At 50.9% G+C, this 19143-nt stretch overlaps 1 protein-coding gene across 1 annotated transcript; it reads right to left on the bottom strand.

The window, feature by feature from the left end:
* Positions 1–1420: 1420 nt before the first annotated feature.
* C5AR2 (complement C5a receptor 2) lies at positions 1421–9113 on the bottom strand. The gene is made up of 3 exons (XM_054249657.2): positions 8939–9113; positions 6854–6946; positions 1421–2589 (listed from the first exon to the last, which is right to left on the bottom strand). Exons 2-3 carry the CDS (start codon positions 6935–6937, stop codon positions 1561–1563), a joined length of 1113 nt encoding a protein of 370 aa, XP_054105632.2. The 5' UTR covers positions 6938–6946; positions 8939–9113; the 3' UTR covers positions 1421–1560.
* Positions 9114–19143: the final 10030 nt, after the last annotated feature.

Here is a 19143-nt window from a genome sequence, read left to right as displayed (position 1 = left end):
TCAAGGATGATTCAAGCAACTCCCTCCAGAGTAGCTGGGACCACAGGCACACCCCACCACTTTGTATTTTTTGTAGAGATAGGGTCTCGCTGTGCTGCCCAGGCTGGTCTCGAACTCTTGGGCTCATGCAATCCTCCTGCCTCAGCCTCCCAAAGTGCTGAGATTGCGGACGTGAGCCACCACGCCTGGCCACTTGAATCACCACAGATGGCTCTTGCTTGGTGAACTGAACAGCAGAGATCAGAAGGGCATTCCAGCCAGTGGCACAGCTTCAGGAAAGGCACAGAGGCATGAAAACATTATAGCCCGAAGGGTGTGCATTAGCTTCCCACGGCTGCTGTCACAAATTACCCCAAACATACTGACTCGAAGCAATACAAATGTATTTTCTTAAAGGTCTGCACCTCAGAGTTCTAAAAGTGTCGGCAGGTCTGTGTTGCTTCTGGGAGCTTCAGAGAGAATCCGTTTCCTTGTCTGTTTCAGCTTCTGGAGCTGCCTGCATTTTTTGGCACCTCCTCACGTCACTGTGACATCTGCTTCCATCGTCACAGCTCCAGCTACCCTGACCCTCCTGCCTCCCTCTTAAAAGGACCCTTGTGATTCCATGGAGCCCACCCAGACAATCCAGGATAACACCCCCTTCTCAAGATCTCTCGCTTAATCTCATCTGCAAAGTCCCTTTTGCCATGGAAGGTCACCTGTTCACAGGTTCAGGGGGTTAGGATGTGGACATCATCGGGGCCATGATTCTGTCTGCTATAGGGTCTGAGAAGCTAGAGAGTAAGTGTGTCCAGGGTTGGAGAGAAGCCTTGAATGCCGAGCTAAGGAGCCTGGACATGGCCTTTCCTTCAAAACAGATCATGACCTGTCAATCTCTCAGCACCTCGGCTCTGTTACCCAGATCCAAATGACTATCACCTCCTGCTAGGACCATGGCAGTAGCCTCCTCTCGGGCTCTTCACTGCTGCCCCCATAGTCTCATCTCCACCAGCAACCAGAGGGATCCTATTAAAATCTTTTATATTTTTTATATTTTTTTTAATTTTTTGAGACAGTCTCACTCTGTCACCCAGGCTGCAGTGCAGGGGCAAGATCTCAGCTCACTGCAACCTCTGCCTCCCAAGTTCAAAACGATTCTCCTGCCTCAGCCTCCTGAGTAGCTGGGACTACAGGTGTGCGTCACCACACCTGGCTAACTTTTGTATTTTTTGTAGAGACAGAGTTTCGCCATGTTGGCCAGGCTGGTTTTGAACTCCTGATCTCAAGTGATTCACCCACCTCAGCCTCCCAAAGTGCTGGGATTACAGGCGTGAGCCACTGTGCCCAGCCCTATATTCCTTTGTTATAGTCTGTCTTCCTCCAGTAGAATGTCAGCTCCCTGAGGGCAGGATTTGTGTCTGCTTTGGTCACTGCTGGCCTTGCACATAGCAGGTGCATGACGGATGTCTGTTAAATGAAGGAAGGAATAAAATAAAGACAACGTTGAGCTCCTGGATCCAGCCATGCCTGAAGCCAGTGTCATGAAATGGGAAGATTACACATCCACAGTGTCTCTCTATCCTACACCTCCATCTCCGAGACCAGGTCATGGCTGGTGGATTTCTTGCTGTCCACACCTTCATCCCTGTCCTGGGACTCCCTCAGGGCCCAGTGACAGGCAGCTGGCAGTGACTGGCAGAGTTGAGCTCTCCCGAAATATAGGAAGAGCATGGGATTGAGGCAGCTGTGAGCGAGGGCAAGGCCCACGACCAGGGGTTCAGCTCGCAGGGCCCTGGCCAGGAGTGCAGAGTTCGGGGCCGCCACGGTGAGCACCAGCCCCAGCAGGTGGTAGGGTGCCCAGCAGACAAAAAACCCCACCATGACGGCTGTGCCCAGTGGCCAGCGGTATCGAGCTGCCCGGCACAGGAGGGCAATGTGGCAGCTAACCACAGCCACCAGGGGCCCTAGGAAGCCAAAAAGAAAGCGGACGGAGGTCACTGCATTCTCGGTGCTGGAAGAGCCGCAGTAGTCCACCACACACCGCAGCCGGGCGGGGAAGTAGTCCTGGTGCAGCCGGCGGTAGACGGCGGAGGGCATGGTGAGCACCAAGGCCAAAGTCCAGGCCGCCCCACAGGCCACCTGCACCCTGCACGCCCGCTGAGTCATAGACCACCAGGCGGGCCCAAGAGCCAGGAGGCAGAGGTCCACACTGAGAGCTGCCAGGAGCAGGACGCTGGCATACATGGTCAGCAGGATGACAGACGGCAGCACCTGACAGCCCAAGGCCCCGTACGGCCAGTGGCCCCCACGGGCAATAGGCACTGCCAGGATGGGCAGAGACAAACAGCACAGCAAATCTGCCACAGCCAGGTGGAGCAACCAGGTGGCACCCACCCTCCAGCGGGCCTCCTTCCCCGTCACCCGGGCCACCATGGCATTGCCTGGCACCCCCACCAGGAAGATGGCGACATACAGCAGGAGCGAGACCACGCGCAGCGGGTCGATGGTCAGGCAGGCGCCATCCGGGCAGTCCACTGGGAGGTCCGAGAGGTCACCATAATCCCCATAGTCATAGCTGACAGAAGCGTTCTCCATCCTGGCTCCTGGTGTCTGGGCAGGAGAGAAACATGATGAAAACTCAGAGGAGGAAACTCCATGTCCCTGGAGAGCCAGGGTGTCCATCAGCCTGGCCCACCAGCACCTCGCAAACTAGAATGTTTCCGCGTGAGAACTCCAGTGTTTTAGAATGTTGGAATTCTCTGTCCAGGTGCGGTGACTCACGCCTGTAATCCCAGCACTTTGGGAAGCCGAGGCAGGCGGATCACCCAAGGTCAGGAATTCAATACCAGCCTGGCCAATATGGCGAAACTCCATCTCTACTAAAAACATAAAAATTAGCTGGTCATGGTGGCGGGCACCTGTAGTCCCAGCTACTCAGGAGCCTGAAGCAGGAGAATCACTTGAACACAGGGAGGCGGAGGTTGCAGTGATCGTGCCACTGACTCCAGCCTAGGAGACAGAGCGAGACTCCGTCTCAAAAAAAAAAAAAAAAACAGATATTGGATGTCTAGGCTGAGTGCAGTGGCTCATGACCCTAATCCTAACACTTTGGGAGGCCGAGACTGGTGGATCACTTGAGGCCAGGAGTTCAAGATCAGGCCAACCCTATCTCTACTAAAAATACAAAAATTAGCAGGGTGTGGTGGCGTGTGCCTCTAATCCCAGCTACTTGGGAGGCTGAGAGTTGCTTAAACCTGGGAGGCAGAGGTGGCAGTGAGCTGAGATCACACCACTGCACTCCAGCCTGGGCGACAGAGTAAGACTCCTCTCAAAACAAACAAAAAGTAGCTCGGTGGCATCTTAGAATTCTAGAATATTCCAAAATCCCACATTGGAATATTCGGGCTGGGCATGGGGGCTCGGGCTTGTAATCCCAGCAATCTGAGAGGCCAAGGTGGGAAGATTACTTGAGGTCAGGAGTTCTAGACCAGCCTGGGCAACACAGGGAGACCCTATGTCTACAAGAAAATTTTAAAAACTTAGCCTGGCATGGTCATGCGTGCCTGTAATCTCAGTTACTGGGAAGGCTGAAGTGGGAGAATCACTTGAGCCTAGGAGATTGAGTGAGCTTGACTGTACCCCTGCACTCCAGCCAGGATGGCAGAGTGCACTGGCCCCACAGGCCACCTGCACCCTGCATACCTGCTGAGCCATAGACCACCAAGCAGGACTCAGGAGTCTCCGCCCTCCCCAACCCCCACAATGTCACAATGACCCGGCCCTGTGGCTCTCTGCTGACTATTATGGGTTGGCTGGCACTGCCCAGCACTCCAGCTGCTATTGAGGCAACAGGAAGGACAGAGAGGAAGTGGGGCACTCCCCTCCCCTCCCCCACACCAGGTAGCCGTGAACAGGCCAGGCCACTGGTGTGTGTGTTTGAAGCCTGGCATTCCACTTTCAAATGACTTTTATCCCTAGAGCAAAAGGTGTGTAGAATTTTGCGAGGTGCAGTGGCTCACACCTGTGATTTTAGTACATTGCAAGGCTAAGGAGGAAGGACTGTGTGTGGCCAAGAGTTCAAGACCAGCCTAGGCAGCATAGTGAGACCCTCCGTCTCTACAAAAAATTTTAAAACTAGCTGGGCATAGTAGTTCATGCCTGTAATCCCAACATTTTCAAAGACTGGGGTGGAGGACTGTATGAGCCCAGGAGTTCAAGGCTGCAGTTAGCAGGGGAGGGGAGGGCAGGGGAGGGGAGGGGAGGGGAGGGGAGGGGAGGGGAGGGGAGGGAAATGTACAGCATTTTAAAACTGAAACCCCCCCTACCTGAGTGCAGTGGGTCACACCTATAATCCCAGCACTTTGGGAGGCCGAGATGGGCAGATCACTTGAGGCCAGCAGTTCGAGACCAGCCTGGGCAACATGGTGAAACCCAATCTCTACTAAACATACAAAAATCAGCCTGGCATGTTAGCAGATGTCTATAATCCAAGCTACTCGGGAGACTGAGGCAGGAGAATCACTTGAACTCTGGAGGTGGAGGTTGCAGGGGGCCAAGATCATGCCCCTGCACTCCAGCCTGGGTGACAAGAGTGAGACTGTCACAAAAACCAACCCAGCAAACAACAACAAAAACCCTCAAATTCCCACCAGCTGTGTGGCCTTGAGCAAGTCACCTAACCTATCTGTGCCTCAGTAATATGGGAAGAATAATACACCTACTTTAGGAGGTGCATAGGAATTCAATGAATTAGAAGCATCTGGCTCAGAACAGCACCGGTTTTCAGTGGGTTTCACACATGTGCTGGCCGCTCTTATCGCCGTCCACAGGCATCCTCTCACCCTGCAAAGACTCCACCCTACCCAGCCCTTGTTGATTACAATCCAGGAGACTTGCTGTGAATTTGCCGAACTGTAAGCCCAGAGCGATGCTATGGGAGATATTGTTTTCTTTGCAATGTTTTAACCAGAAACGAAGCTTTCAACACCCATTGTTCCATCTCTTCATCTTTTCTAGTTGATGTGCCTGAGTTCTGTTTTCCTGTCTATCTGCACATTCATCCCCAAAGCCTCAAAAACAGTCCACTGGCTGCACAAGTCATGCTTAGTAACTAAAGGCCATTCAATAACAATAATGAGAAATTATGGTTATAATCCGACTTCCGGGTTCAAGTGATTCTCCTGCCTCAGCCTCCCAAGTAGCTGGGATTACAGGTCCACGCCGCCACAGCTGGCTAATTCTTATATTTTTAGTAGATACAGGGTTTCACCATGTTGGCCAAGCTTCTCTCAAACTCCTGACCTCGTGATCCACCTGCTTCGGCCTCCCAAAGTACTGGGATTACAGGCTTGAGTCACCACACCCAGCAGTAGTTAAATTTCAAAGTGCGTCAGGGCCGTGAAACCCATTATTTATTCAATAATGAGAAACGGGGCTGGTGCAGCTCCCACCGGTAATCGTAACACTTTGGCAGTCCTAGGCAGACGGATCACTTAAAGCCAGGAGTCCAAGAGTAGGCTGGTCAACATGGTGAAGCCCCATCTCTACTAAAAATGTTTTTAAAAATTACCCCGGCATGGTGGCGAGTGCCTGTTATCCCAGCTACTCAGGAGTCGGAGGCAGGAGAATCCCTTGAACCTAGAGTTTGCAGTGAGCTGAGATCATACCACTGCACGCCAGCCTGGGTCACAGAGTGAGACTCCGTCTCCAAAAAAAAGAAAAGTTGGATTTGGCTTAGATGATTTTGTCTTATTGTAGGGTAATATAAGTATTCTGAACACATTTGAGGTAGGCTATGCCTGTGAGGTCAAGGCTGTAGTGAGCCAAAATCATGCCACTGCACTCCAGCCTGGACAACAGAATGAGACCCTGTCTCAAAAAAAAAAAAAAAAAAAAAAAAACAAAGGCCAGGCGCGGTGGCTCTCTCCTGTAATCCCAGGACTTTGGGAGGCCAAGGAGGGCAGATCAAGAGGTCAGGAGATGGAGACCATCCTGGCTAACATGATGAAAACCATCTCTACTAAAAATATAAAAAATTAGCTGAGCATGGTGGCGCGCACCTGTAGTCCCAGCTACTTGGGAGGCTGAGGCAGGAGAGGAATCGCTTGAACCCGGGAGGCGGAGGTTGCAGTGAGCCGACATTGTGCCATTGCACTCCAGCCTGGGCGACAGAGCAAGACTCCATCTCAGAAAAAAAAAAGGTGGGCTATGGTGTTCGGTAGGCTTGGTGTATTAAATGCAATCTGACTTCCGACATTTTCAACTTATGATGGGGTTTTTGTTCTGTTTTGTTTTCGTTTTTGTCTCGAGATCAGGTCTCGTTTAGTCTCCCAGGCTGAGTTTGGTGGTGCAATCTCGGCTCACCACAACCTCTGCCTCCCAGACTCAAGTGATCCTCCTGCCTCAGCCTCCTGAGTAGCTGGGACTGCACACCATCGCACGCCAGCAGGTCCAGCTAATTTCTTATTTTTGTAGAGTTGGGTCTCACTATGTTGCCCAGGCTGGTCTTGAACTCTTAGTGAGCAATCCTCCCACCTCAGCCTCCCAAAGTGCTGCAATTATAGGCGTGAGCCACTGCGCCCGGCCTTATGATGAGCTGATGGAGAAATAAACCCATCGTAAGTCAAAGGACATCTGTACTTAAATCTGGATTATAAAGCATAGGTACCGTTCTTATTATTTCATAATAATTAAAATCATCAATGACTTTTATTGAGCACCTGTGATCAACAGGATATAGCCCTCATCGCAAACGCTTGAGGCCTGTGGGAGCAGAAAAATTCCTTTTTCAAGTTTCCTTTCTTGGTAAAGAAAAAGTGTGCTAATAACTTTGTTAAGCCCTATCCTATGTAGCTGTTAGACATGCCACACTTACAGGCACATAGTACATTCTATGTCCTTGTTCTTTAACCAGGATATCTGTGCTGGACGTGCTCACAGGCCTGTCCCAGCTCTCCATTGCTTTTACCTGTTGAGAAAAGTTTTAAGTGATTAGCCAATTGGGTTTTAGTTTAGATTGTGAGGTCTGGCTCCAGCCAATGGAGATCAGACACTGCAGTAAGGACGACCCCAAATGCATAAGGGATAAACTGTTCTGCTTTCCTTTATTCATTGTACGCTGGTGGCAAGATGGCTAGCGAGGGTCCCCTTCCTGCAGTCCAGGAAGTAAAAATCGCGTTGCTGAAAGATCCTTCGTCTCAGTGCTGATTTTTCTTTGCAGCACCGAGCATCTGTTTCCAGCATCTGTTTCCAACAAGGTCAATATTATCGTCCTCATTTCCCAGAACATCAGTCCCTTCCAGCCTTGGGTGCTGCTGTGTCCCCAGCATCTGGGGCAGAACCTGGTGCACAGCACAGGCACCATCAATATTTGGTAAAAGAAAGAATAAAAGAGTAAACCGAGGAACGGAGTGACTAAGTGGACACTTATGTTTCATTTTGTTTCTTTCTTTTTTTTTTTTTGAGACGGAGTTTCACTCTGTTCTCACTCTGTCATCAGACTAGAGCTCAGAGGCGTGATCTCGGCTCACTGCAACCTCCATCTCTCAAATTCAAGCGATTCTCCTGCCTCAGCCTCCCGAGGAGCTGGGAGTACAGGCGCCTGCCACCACCAGATAATTTTTGTATTTTTAGTAGAGACAGGGTTTCACCATGTTGGCCAGGCTGGTCTCAATCTCTTGACCTCGTGATCCACCTGCCTGGGCCTCCCAAAGTGCTGGGATTACGCACCCGGCTGGGTTTCTTTTGTTGTGACTGCCTCTTGGTGCATGCCTGTCTGTGGATCCAGTCTTGCTGGATCTTCTGCTCTGGGAAACCCTGGAGCAGAATCAAAGAAGGCTGAACATTCTTTCTTCCTGACCATCCATCTTCGAGGATTCCTCCCTCGAGATCTGGCAATACACCTCCCTCCCGGGAAAGCACACATATCCTCACCAGAACACATGTGCCAGAATGTTCACAGCAGCCAGGATGGGAAACTTCTCAAGAAGCCACCCACAGCGGAGTGGATGAACACATCATGGGATGTTCACACTGAGGAATATTCTACACGATGAGAATGAACAGACCCACACAAGAATGTGGACGGATTTTGTGATAGAACATTGAGGGGGCCAGGGGCGGTGGTTCATGCCTATAATCCCAGCACTTTGGGAGGCCAAGGTGGGAGGATCACCTGAGATCAGAAGTTAGAGAATAACTGTTCAACATGGTGAATCCCTGTCTCTACTAAAAATTCCCAAAAAAATTATGGCCAGGCATGGTGGCTCACACCTGTAATCCCAGCAGTTTGGGAGGCCAAGGTAGGCAAATCACCTGAGGTCAAACGTTGGAGACCAGCCTGGCCAACATAGTGAAACTCCTTTTCTACTAAAAATACAAAAATTACCTGGGCTTGGTGACACGCACTTGTAATCCCAGCTACTCAGGAGGCTGAGGCAGGAGAATTGCTTGAACCTGGGAGGTGGAGGTTGCAGTGAGCTAAGATCGCACCACTGCACTCTAACCTGGGCAACAGAGCAAGACCCTGTTGAGAGAGAGAGAGAGAGAGAGAGAGAGGGAGAGAGAGAGAGAGAGAGAGAGAGAGAGAGAGAGAGAGAGAGAGAGAGAGAGAGGGAGAAAAGCTGTAGCATGCCTAGCAAGCAAGCCCTTTCACTCAGCAATGTGAGTTTGGTAGATTTGCCCGAAGCTACAGGAATTCCCATGGGTTTGACAGAGGCTGTTTCCTGCATGCCTGTGTGAAAAACCATTTGGATCCTTTGACCAAAACTTTGCTACTGGGCTGCCCAAGTCAATTCCAAGAGTCCAGGACTCTGATGTGCATTCCAATGTGGCCCTAATAAGACTTCCCTTCCCAAATCCCACTTCTGCTGCCCAGGTTCGGAAAGTCACGATTCCAAGAAGCCAAGATCATACAATCCCTCCCTCTTCCTCCTCCTTCCCTCATTGCCTCCGTCCTTACCGTCTCTTCCAAGAGGGTCCCCTCGTGGGTCAAACGCCACTTGGGAGCACAATCCGGGCCTACGGCGAGCACCTAGGAGGTCTGGGGTCTCTCCCCGCTGGGTCTGGCAGCTGGTAGAGTCCTGGAAGTCCGTCCTGTCTGCCAGGGCTCCTATGGGACGCTTCTGAGCACTGCCACCTCACTGGTCCCAGCCAACCTTCATAAGGAGTAAAATAAACAGGAGTGGCCTTGTCTCACTCCCAGGGTGTGTTTCCCCTGTCTTCCCATGAGTCACAGAACCCAAAATTACCGGGCAGCTGGCAAGGCCGGAGAGGGCTCCGATGGGTGGAGGGCTGGTCCCATTTCCCCAACCCTAATCTGGAAGGCCCAGTTTCCCGAAAGCCAGACCTGCGTGTGGCTTGCTGGTCAAAGCCTTAGAGGTCGTGGCCTGGATTCTGTCTCGCCACAACATGCCAACTGCCCCAGCCACCTCCAGGCCTCCAGTTCTGGGCCCAACCCCTCCCTTCCACAGCCTCGGGACAGATAAACATCCCTCCCTCCTGTCGGCTCTGAGGAAGGCAGCCCAGGATCACATTCTCTGCAGATACCGCAGCAGCCCAAGCGCAGAGCCCAGGGCTTCAGAGGTAGGCAAAGCAGAGACACATCCTGAGCCTTCCTTGGGCCTCATCTGTAAAATGGGAAGATGTTATTGGCCATAGTGATTCTTTACTATTTGTTTTCTTTCTTTTCTTTTTTTTTTTTCTTATTTTGAGACGGAGTCTCACTCTGTTGCCCAGGCTGGAGTGCAGTGGCGCGATCTCGGCTCACCACACCCTCCACCTCCTGGGTTCAAGCAATTCTCCTACCTCAACCTCCTGAGTAACTGGGGCTATAGGCATGTGCCACCACGCCTGACTAATTTTTGTATTTTTAGTAGAGACGGGGTTTCACCATCTTAGCCAGGCTGGTTTTGAACTCCTGACCTCATGATCCACACGCCTCAGCCTCCCAAAATGCTGGGATTACAGGTGTGAGCCACTGTACCTGGCCGATTTTTTACTTTTTCTTTAGAGATGGAGTCTCACTCTGTCACCCAGGCTGGAGTACAGTGACAAGATCATGACTCACTACAGCCTCAAACTCCTAGGCTCAAGTGATTCTCCCACCTCAGCCTCCCAAGTAGCTGGATCTACAGGCATGCATCAACACATATGGCTAATTTTTAAAAATTTTTTGTAGAGGTGGGGTCTTGCTGTGTTGACCAGCCTAAAGCAGTCCTCACACTCGACCTCCCAAAGTCCTGGGATTATAGAAGTGAGCCAACCTGCCCAGACATAATAGCAATTCTTTCTCTCTCTCTCTTTTTTTTTTCCTTTTGAGACAGAATCTGAGTCTGTCGCCCAGGCTGCCAGGCTGGAGTGCAGTGGCACAATCTCGGCTCACTGCAGTCTCTACCTCCCATGTTCAAGTGATTCTCCTGCCCCAGCCTCCTGAGTAGCTGGGATTACAGGCATGCACCACCATGCCTGGCTAATCTTGTGTTTTCAGTAGAGACCGGGTTTCTCCATATTGGTCAGGCTAGTCTCAAACTCCCAACCTCAGGTGATCCGGCTGCCTCCACCTCCCAAAGCGCTGGGATTACAGGCGTGCTCGGCCTACTATGAAATCCTAACATGCACACACCATGCAGGCCTTAGCAGGAGGAAGTGGCTCCAGCCCCAACCTTGGAACCTCTTCCGTCAACAGTTCTTTTAGTATGTGGTTTTTTCTGTGCATGCTTTAGGGATTCAAGGGATACATTTACATATTTCTTTTGTTATTGTTTTAGAGAATGTAATCTCTTTGCTGGAGGAAACTGTTCCTGATACAGGAGGCTGGGACTCACCGTCTGACCCAGGGCGTCCTCTGCTCTGTTTCCCTCTATAGCTGACCCTGAGTTGGCCAACCCTCACCCTGGACCCTCAGACCCTCACCCCGGACCCTCAGACCCTCACCCCGGACCCTCAGACCCTCATCCCGGACCCTCAGACCCACACCCCGGACCCTCAGACCCTCATCCCGGACCCTCAGACCCTCACCCCGGACCCTCAGACCCTCATCCCGGACCCTCAGACCCACACCCCGGACCCTCAGACCCTCACCCTGGACCCTCAGACCCTCACCCCGGACCCTCAGACCCTCACCCCGGACCCTCAGACCCTCACCCTGGACCCTCAGAGAGAAAAACATCCTCCCAGTCCCCTCCCCCGCTCTCTGTCCCGGGAGACCCCCTCCTCTCCCACATCCTGCCAGCCCCAACCGCCTGTGGGAACCGGTTATCAGCTCAAACTTTCTTTATTTTTCTTTTCTTTTTTTTTTTTTGAGACAGAGCCTTGCGCTGTTGCCAGGCGCCAGGCTGGAGTGCAGTGGTGCAATCTCAGCTCACTGCAACCTCCACCTTCCAGGTTCAAGCATTTCTCCTGCCTCAGCCTCCCGAGTAGCTGGGACTACAGGCGTGCACCCCCATGCCCAGCTAATTTTTGTATTTTTAGTAGAGACAGGGTTTCACCATGTTGACCAGGATGGTCTCGATCTCTTGACCTCGTGATCCACCCGCCTCGGCCTCCCAAAGTGCTGGGATTACAGGCATGAGCCAGCACACTCGGCCCAGCTAATTTAAAAAATAAGTTTTTTTTTGTAGAGATGCAGTCTGTCTCTGCTGCCCAGTCTGGTCTACAATTCCTGGACTCAAGCAATCCTCCCACCTTGGCCTTCCAAAGTGCTGAGATTACAGGCATGAACCACAGCATCCAGCTGCCCAAAATTTGTTTTAATTAGCCAGGCATGTTGAAGCAAGCCAGTAGTCCCTGCTACGGTGGAGGCTGAGGTGGGAGGTGGAGGCTGAGGTGGGAGGATCCCTTGAGTCCAGGAGGTCAAGCTTCAGTGAACTATGAATGTTCCACTGCACGCCAGCCTGGGCAACACAGAAAAACCCTGACTCTAAAAAGTAATTTAAAATTAAAAAGAAAAAAATTTTTATGTGTCTTAGATTTGAGTCTGAGTGCAGTGGCTGACTTCTGTAATCTCAGCACTTTGGGAGGCCAAGGCGGGCAGATCACAAGGTCAAGAGAGCCAGACCATCCTGGCCAACATTGTGAAACCCCGCCTCTACTGAAAATACAAAAAAAAAAAAATAGCTGAGAGTGGTGGCAGGCACCTGTAATCCCAGATATTCAGGAGGCTGAGGCAGGAGAATCACTTGAACCTGGGAGGCGAAGCTTGCAATGAGCTAAGATTGTGCCACCGCACTCCAGCCGGGGCAATAGAGCAGGACTCCCTCTCAAAAGAACAAAAACAAAACAAAAGTCTTAGATTTGAGAAGGCAAAGATTTTCTGGTGTCCTGGAGCTGCGGGCTATCCCTTGGGAGTCTGGGGGTTGTTATGGGCCAAAGACAGGGCCTCTGCAGACCTCGGGAGGCAAGAGGAGGGTCAGCGTGTATGTGGAGGGGGAATTCTCTCTCAGCCACCCTGTGAAAAGCCAAGCACCATGCCAACTCACCAGCGTTTTCCTCCTGGGAGAAACTTTGAATGAGAACATCCTACAAGATTTCTTCTTTTTCTTTTTTCTTTCTTTCTTTTTTTGTATGTGTGAGACAGTCCTGCTCTGTCTCCCAGGCTGCAGTACAATGGGGCGATCTCAGCTCACTGCGACTTCCACCTCCCAGGTTCAAACAATTCTCCTGCCTCAGTCTCCTGAGTAGCTGGGATTACAGTCACCTGCCACCACAGGTGGCTAATTTTTGCATTTGTAGTAGAGACAGGTTTCACCATGTTGGCCAGGCTTGTCTCGAATTCCTTACCTCAAATGATCCACATGCCTCAGCCTCCCAAAGTGCTGGGATTGCAGATGTGAGCCACCACACCCAGCCATCCTAGAAGGTTCTTAAGTCAATCTATATGAAATTGTCATTTTTCTAGGTCAAAAAGGTTGAATTTCTTATATTTTTCTTTCTTTTATTTATTTACTTATTTTTTCCAAAAGAGCCAGGGGTTGGCCAGGCACGGTGGCTCATGCCTGTAATTCTAGCAGTTTGGGGGGCCGAGGCAGGCAAATCACAAGGTCAAGAGATTAAGACCATCCTGGCTAACATGGTGAAACCCTATCTCCACTAAAAATAAAAAAATTAACTGGGCGTGGTGGTGCATGCCTGTAATACCAGCTACTCAGGAGACTAAGGCAGGAGAATCACTTGAACCTGGGAGGTGGAGGTTGCAGTGAGCCAAGACTGCGCCATTGCACTCCAGCCTGGCAACGGAGATTCAGTCTCAAAAAAAAAAAAAGAAGAAGAAGAAGAGGAGACAGGGGTCTCACTATGTTGGCAAGGCTGGTCTTGAACTCCTAGTCTCAAGCAATCGTCCCACCTTGGCCTTCAAACGTGCTGAGATTACAGTCCTCAGCTACCAGGTCAGGCGAAAAGGTCAAATTTCAGCAGATCTGTAGAGTTCAAATGCACATTGGTGGTCTCCAGGGGTTGAGAGGTAGAGAATGGGGAGTGACTGCCTGATGGGTACGGGGTTTCCTTTTGGGGAGAATGTTCTGGAACAAGATATTGGTAATGGATGCACAACACCGTGAATGCATGAAACGCCACTAATGGTAAATTTTATGTCAAATACCTTTTACTACAATTTTTCTTCTACTTTTTTTCTTTTCTTGAGACAGAGTGTCACTCTGTCACCCAGGCTAGAGTACAGTGGTGTGATCTCAGCTGACTGCAGCCTATGCTGCCCTCGCCTCCCCAGGCTCAAGCAATCCTCCTGCCTCAGTCTCCTGAGTACCTGAGACTAAGGCACATGCCACCACACCCAGCTTGTTCCTTCTTTTTTAAATCAAGACAGGGTGTCACTATGTTGCCCAGGCTGGTCTTGAATTCCTGGGCTCACAAAACCCTCCCACCTCACCTCTCAAAGTGCTGGGATTATAGACACGAGCCACTGTGCCACGGTTTTTCAAAAGCAACAAATCAATAAATCATTACACACACCCCACCCCAAAATAGACTGAATGTTGGCAATTTCTTAGGGTTCAACCTAATGGAATTAGCAGGGGCTTGACAGAATGAGTAAGATGGGGGAGACCACAGACTTTTTTCTCTTTTGAGCAATATAATATAAAACAAAACATGTGTGATATTTGATGCATAGCAGAGAATGTCTTAACATATGTGAATCATAAAACTCAGTTACGGCTGGGCAAGGTAGCTCATGCCTGTAATCCCAACACTTTAGGAAACCGAGGTGGGCGGATCATGAGGTCAAGAGATCAAAACCATCTTGGCCAACATGGTGAAACCCAGTCTCTAAAAGTACTGTGGTGGCGTGCGCCTGTGATCCCAGCTACTCGGGAGGCTGCAGTGAGCTGAGATGGTGCCACTGTGCTCCAGCCTGGCGTGCTTGATTCAATTACCTACTCTGGGTCCCTCCCACAACACATGGGAATTTTGGGAGATACAATTCAAGTTGAGATTGAGCTGGGGAGAAGCCAAACCATATCACAGTATTTCTGCTCTGATCGTGTGGTGTGGATGTGCATGGATTATCCAGAAACAGCATGCAGACCAGTCAGGTGCGGTGGCTCATGCCTGTAATCCCATTAGTTTGGGAGGCCGAGGCCGGCAGATCCCTTGAGGTCAGGAGTTCGAGACCAGCCTGGCCAACATGGTGAAACCCCGTCTCTACTAAAAATACAAAAAAAATTAGCCGTGCGTGGTGGCTCGCGCCTGTAATCCCAGTTACTTGGGAGGCTGAGGAAGGAGAATCGCTTGAATCCACGAGGCAGAGGTTGCAGTGAGCTGAGATCACGCCATGCGCTCCAGCCTGGCAATAGAGCAAGACTCCACCTAAAAAAAAAAAATAGGGCTGGGTGCGGTGGCTCACACCTGTAATCCCAGAACTTTGGGAGGCCGAGGCGGGTGGATTACAAGGTCAAGAGATCGAGACCATCCTGGTCAACACGGTGAAACCCCATCTCTACTAAAAATACAAAAAATTAGCTGGGCATGGTGGCACGTGCCTGTAATTCCAGCTACTCAGGAGGCTGAGGCAGGAGAATTGCCTGAACCCAAGAGACGGAGGTTGCGGTGAGCCAAGATCGCACCATTGCACTCCAGCCTGGGTAACAAGAGCAAAACTCTGTCTCAAAAAAAAAAAAAAAAAATAGTGTACAGACTAATGCTGTCCAACAGAAATCCAATGTGGGTCACATGTGTATCTTTGCTTTCTAATAGCCACATTAAATAAGTAAAAAGAAGTAGGTGAAATACTTACTAATATGATACGATCATATGTTGTATTAAGAACAGTGAGGCGGTGGCTTACATCTGTAATCCCAGCCCTTTGGGAGGTCAGTCTGGGCAAGGTAGTGAGACCCCATCTTCAAAAAACTTAGTCCAAGCGTGGTGGCTCACTCCTGTAATCCCAACACTTTGGGAGGCTGAGCTGGGCAGATCACTTGAAGCTAGGAATTCAAAATCAGCTTGACCAACATAATGAAACTCCATCTCTACTAAAAATACAAAAATTAGCTGGACACAATGATGCATACCTGTAGCCCCAGCTACTCAGGAGGCTGAGGCGTGAGAATCACTTGAACCTGAGAAGCAGAGGTTGCGGTCAGCTATGATCGTGCCACGGCACTCCAGCCTGGGCAACAGAGTGAGACTCAAAAAAAAATTCTTTTAATTAAAAAAGTAGCCAGTGTGGTGGTGGTGCCTGTGGTCCCAGCTACTCAGTCTCAGGCTGGAGGATCGCTTGAGCACAGGAGTTTGAGGCCGCAGTGAGCCGTGATCCAGGCACTGCACTCCAGCTTGGGTGACAGAGCAAGACTCTGGCTCCAAACAAATAAACAAAAAATTGCGCATCTAGGAGGACGGAAGCTGCCGTCTCTTGAGCTTGCGGAAGCGGCTGCGCGTGGTGTCTTTGCCTGCTCGGGAGTAGCTGTTGGTACCTGGGACAAGATCCTCTCTGCAACTTGTCCTCATTGGTGCAGATTCCCCCAACATCGAGGTCACAAGGAAGGACCTGAGTCCCAGCTGCCTTCAGCTCCCGGGGGTGGGCTCCTGGCAGCCTCCTCCCCAAAAAGACAACATCAGTCTCCTGGCCTCTTCCCGCCTGCTCGGGCCCCTTCCCAGATCGCCCTGACCTGGATGGTTTTCCTGCGCCTCTCTGCTGGCCCCTCCTCTTTGTCCTTTGCAGAGTTTTGTCCCGTTTGACATCGGCATTCCTGAGCTGTGTGTCCAGTTCACTTGGTACACACTCCTGCAGCTCCACCCAATACCTTCGGCGTCTCTCTTTCCACACCTGGCCTCCCCACCCACTCGCCACACCCAGACTGACCTCCGCAGTGTCCCTCGAACCTCTTCCTCCCCTTCCCTCCCGACTGTAAAGACGACCCCGTGGTCCACCCAGTCACCCAGGCCTGAGCCTGGGACCCATCCTGGATGCTACCTCCCTCCCACCCCACGCCCTGCCTGACCCATGCCCTCCATCCTCTCCTATTTGAGTCTTTGCCTTGCCCCTTCCCTGATCTCCTGACTACCCAGTCTGTTTTTTCCAGACCATCCCTGCCTCCATTCTACCTTCCTTCAGTGGCTACCTCCTCCAGGAAGACCTCCCTGACTTCCTCCTCTGCCTCCCCAACCCCTACATTCCATCTAGATGCCCAGTCATCTGCAGCTTTCCTGGCTTCGGAAGTGAGTTGCAGGCAGTGCAACTCCTCGTTTTGGGAAGGAGATAGTGTCCCAAGAGCTGGGCCTCACAGTGGTCTTCTAGATCCAGCTGGAGGCCAGCAAGTGGGATCCCGGTGGTAGCCTTTCCAGGACAGCCCCTGTCTGGTGTGGACCAGCCTTGCCCGGGAGGGAAGTGGGCTGCAAGCGCAGACGATTGCCAAATCTGCAGCTTGGGGAATCTGCTGGCTCATCAAGTTCCAAAGGGGAAGTGGTAGGGAAGGGAAGTGAATGATGGGCTTGGCTGAGTCGGGCTGTGTCCCCTTTCCGGCACCCACCCCCACTCCCTGCAGTCCCGGGTCGTATTCACTCATCCACTCTTCAGACCAGGGTGCCCCCAAGTCCTGGGGCCAAAGTGTCTTCCTCTTGATCTGTATCATGTGACCTTCCTGAGCCTCCCACCTCTCAGGGCCAGGGGGGCACCTCTCTAGAGCAGCACAGGCCAACAGAAATCGACTGTGAGTGGCCAGGCGTGGTGGCTCACGCCTGTAATCCCAGCACTGTGGGAGGCTGAGGCGCGCGAATCACGAAGTCAGGAGTTCAAGACCAGCCTGACCAATACGGTGAAACCCTATCTCTACTAAAAAATACAAAAATTAGCTGGGCATGGTGGCACGTGCCTGTAGTCCCAGCACTTTGGGAGGCCGAGGCAGGAAGATCACTTGAGGTCAGGAGTTTGAGACTAGCCTGACCAACATGGAGAAACCTCATCACTACTAAAATTACAAAAAGCTAGCTGGGCATGGTGGCAGACACCTGTAATCCCAGCTTCTTGTGGGAGGCTGAGGTAGGAGAATTGCTTGAACCCTGGAGGCAGAGGTTGCAGTGAGCTGAGATCACATCATTGCACTCCAGCCTGGGCAACAAGAGTGAAACTCCGTTTCAAAATATATATAGAGAGAGAGGCAGGCCCAGAGCCTGTGTTTTCAAAATCTGGTGTGTATTTTACACTCGAAGCAGTTCTTATCTCAAACCCGAGGACATTTCAAGTGCTCTGTAGTCTCCTGTGGCTGGCAGCCGCAGTGTTACACTGCTCAGAGCCCGACTTCCCTGTCAACGTATAGAGCGTCTACAGAATTCGAACATCTAACTATTGGAGCTGTGCTTCTAACCCTCCAAGGTTCTGCTGTGACATTCTAGAATCCTGTGATTCAAATAGCCTGTAACTCACATTGTAGGATCTGTTGGTTTCAACAGTCTGTGATTCTAACATTCTGAGTCTGTGTGCGTCTAACACTCTAGCCTCCAGAGTATATATTTATTTAGAAACAGAGTCTGACTCTGTCACCCAGGCTGGAGCGCAGTGGGAAGATCTTGACTCACTGCTATCTCTGCCTCCTGGGTTCAAGCGATTCTCCTGCCTCGGCCACCCGAGTAGCTGGGATTACCGGCACCTGCCACCATGCCTGGCTAATATTTTTTGTGTTTTTTGTTTGTTCGTTTGTTTTTTGAGATGGAGTTTCACTCTTGTAACCCAGCTGGAGTAAATTGGCATGATCTCGGCTCACTGCAAACTCGACCTCCCAGGTTCAAGTGATTCTCCTGCCTCAGACTCCTGAGTAGCTAGGATTATAGGTGCCCGCCCCACGTCCGGCTGATTTTGTGTTTTTAGTAGAAACGGGGTTTCACTATGTTAGCCAGGCTGGTCTCCAACTCCTGACCTCAGGTGATCCACCTGCCTCGGCCTCCCAAAGTGCTGGGATTACAGGGGTGAGCCACTGTACCTGGCCTGATTTTTGTATTTTTAGTAGAGATATGGTTTCACCATGTTGACCAGGCTGATCTCACACTCCTAACTTCAGGTGCCACCCCGTCAGCCTCCCAAAATGTTGGGATTATAGGTGTGAGCCTCTGAACTCAGCCTGGATTTTTTTTTATGTTAGATTTTTTTGTTTTGTTTTGTTTTTTTGAGATAGGGTCTCACTGCAAGCTCTGCCTCCTATGCTCAAGCAATTCTCATGCTTCAGCCTCCAAGTACCTGGGACTACAGGTGTCCACCATCACACCCAGCTAATTTTTTGTATTTTTAGTAGAGATGGGATTTCGCCGTCTTGCCCAAGCTGGTCTTGAACTCCTGAGCTCAGGCAATTTGCCTGCCTTGGTCTCTCAAAGTGCTGGGATTGCAGGCATGAGCCTCCGTGCTGGCCAGAGTCTTTGATTTAGATCAGGGGTCAGCAAACTCTGACCTGCTACTTGTTTTTGTAAATAAAGTTTTATTGGAACATGGTCACACCCATTCAATCATTGGCTGCTTTCATGGGACTGGAACAGGGTTGAGTAACTGTGATGGACCTTGAGTGAACCGCTGACAGGCAAAAAAGAAAATATTTACTGTCTGGCTCTTCACAGATAAATTTACCAACTCTTCATCTATATATTGAAAGATTCTGAGAATAATAGTGGTTTCACAGATGTTTATTTTGTGTGTGTGTGGGGGCGGGGGTGGGGCTTGCCTTCACCCAA

This window comes from Callithrix jacchus, chromosome 22 (assembly GCF_049354715.1).
Source record: "Callithrix jacchus isolate 240 chromosome 22, calJac240_pri, whole genome shotgun sequence".
NCBI lineage: Eukaryota > Metazoa > Chordata > Mammalia > Primates > Cebidae > Callithrix > Callithrix jacchus.
The sequence above is the reverse complement of the archived record's forward strand: the minus strand, read 5'-3'. Positions and strand labels throughout refer to the sequence as shown.

Coding starts and splice junctions, on each gene's coding strand:
- C5AR2 (XM_054249657.2), bottom strand. CDS start 6,937: ATGGAGAGCTGGGACAGGCCTGTGAGCACGTCCAGCACAGATATCCTG. Junction 2,590..6,853: donor ATAGAATGTACTATGTGCCT/GTAAGTGTGGCA, acceptor TCTCCTGCCCAG/ACACCAGGAGCCAGGATGGA.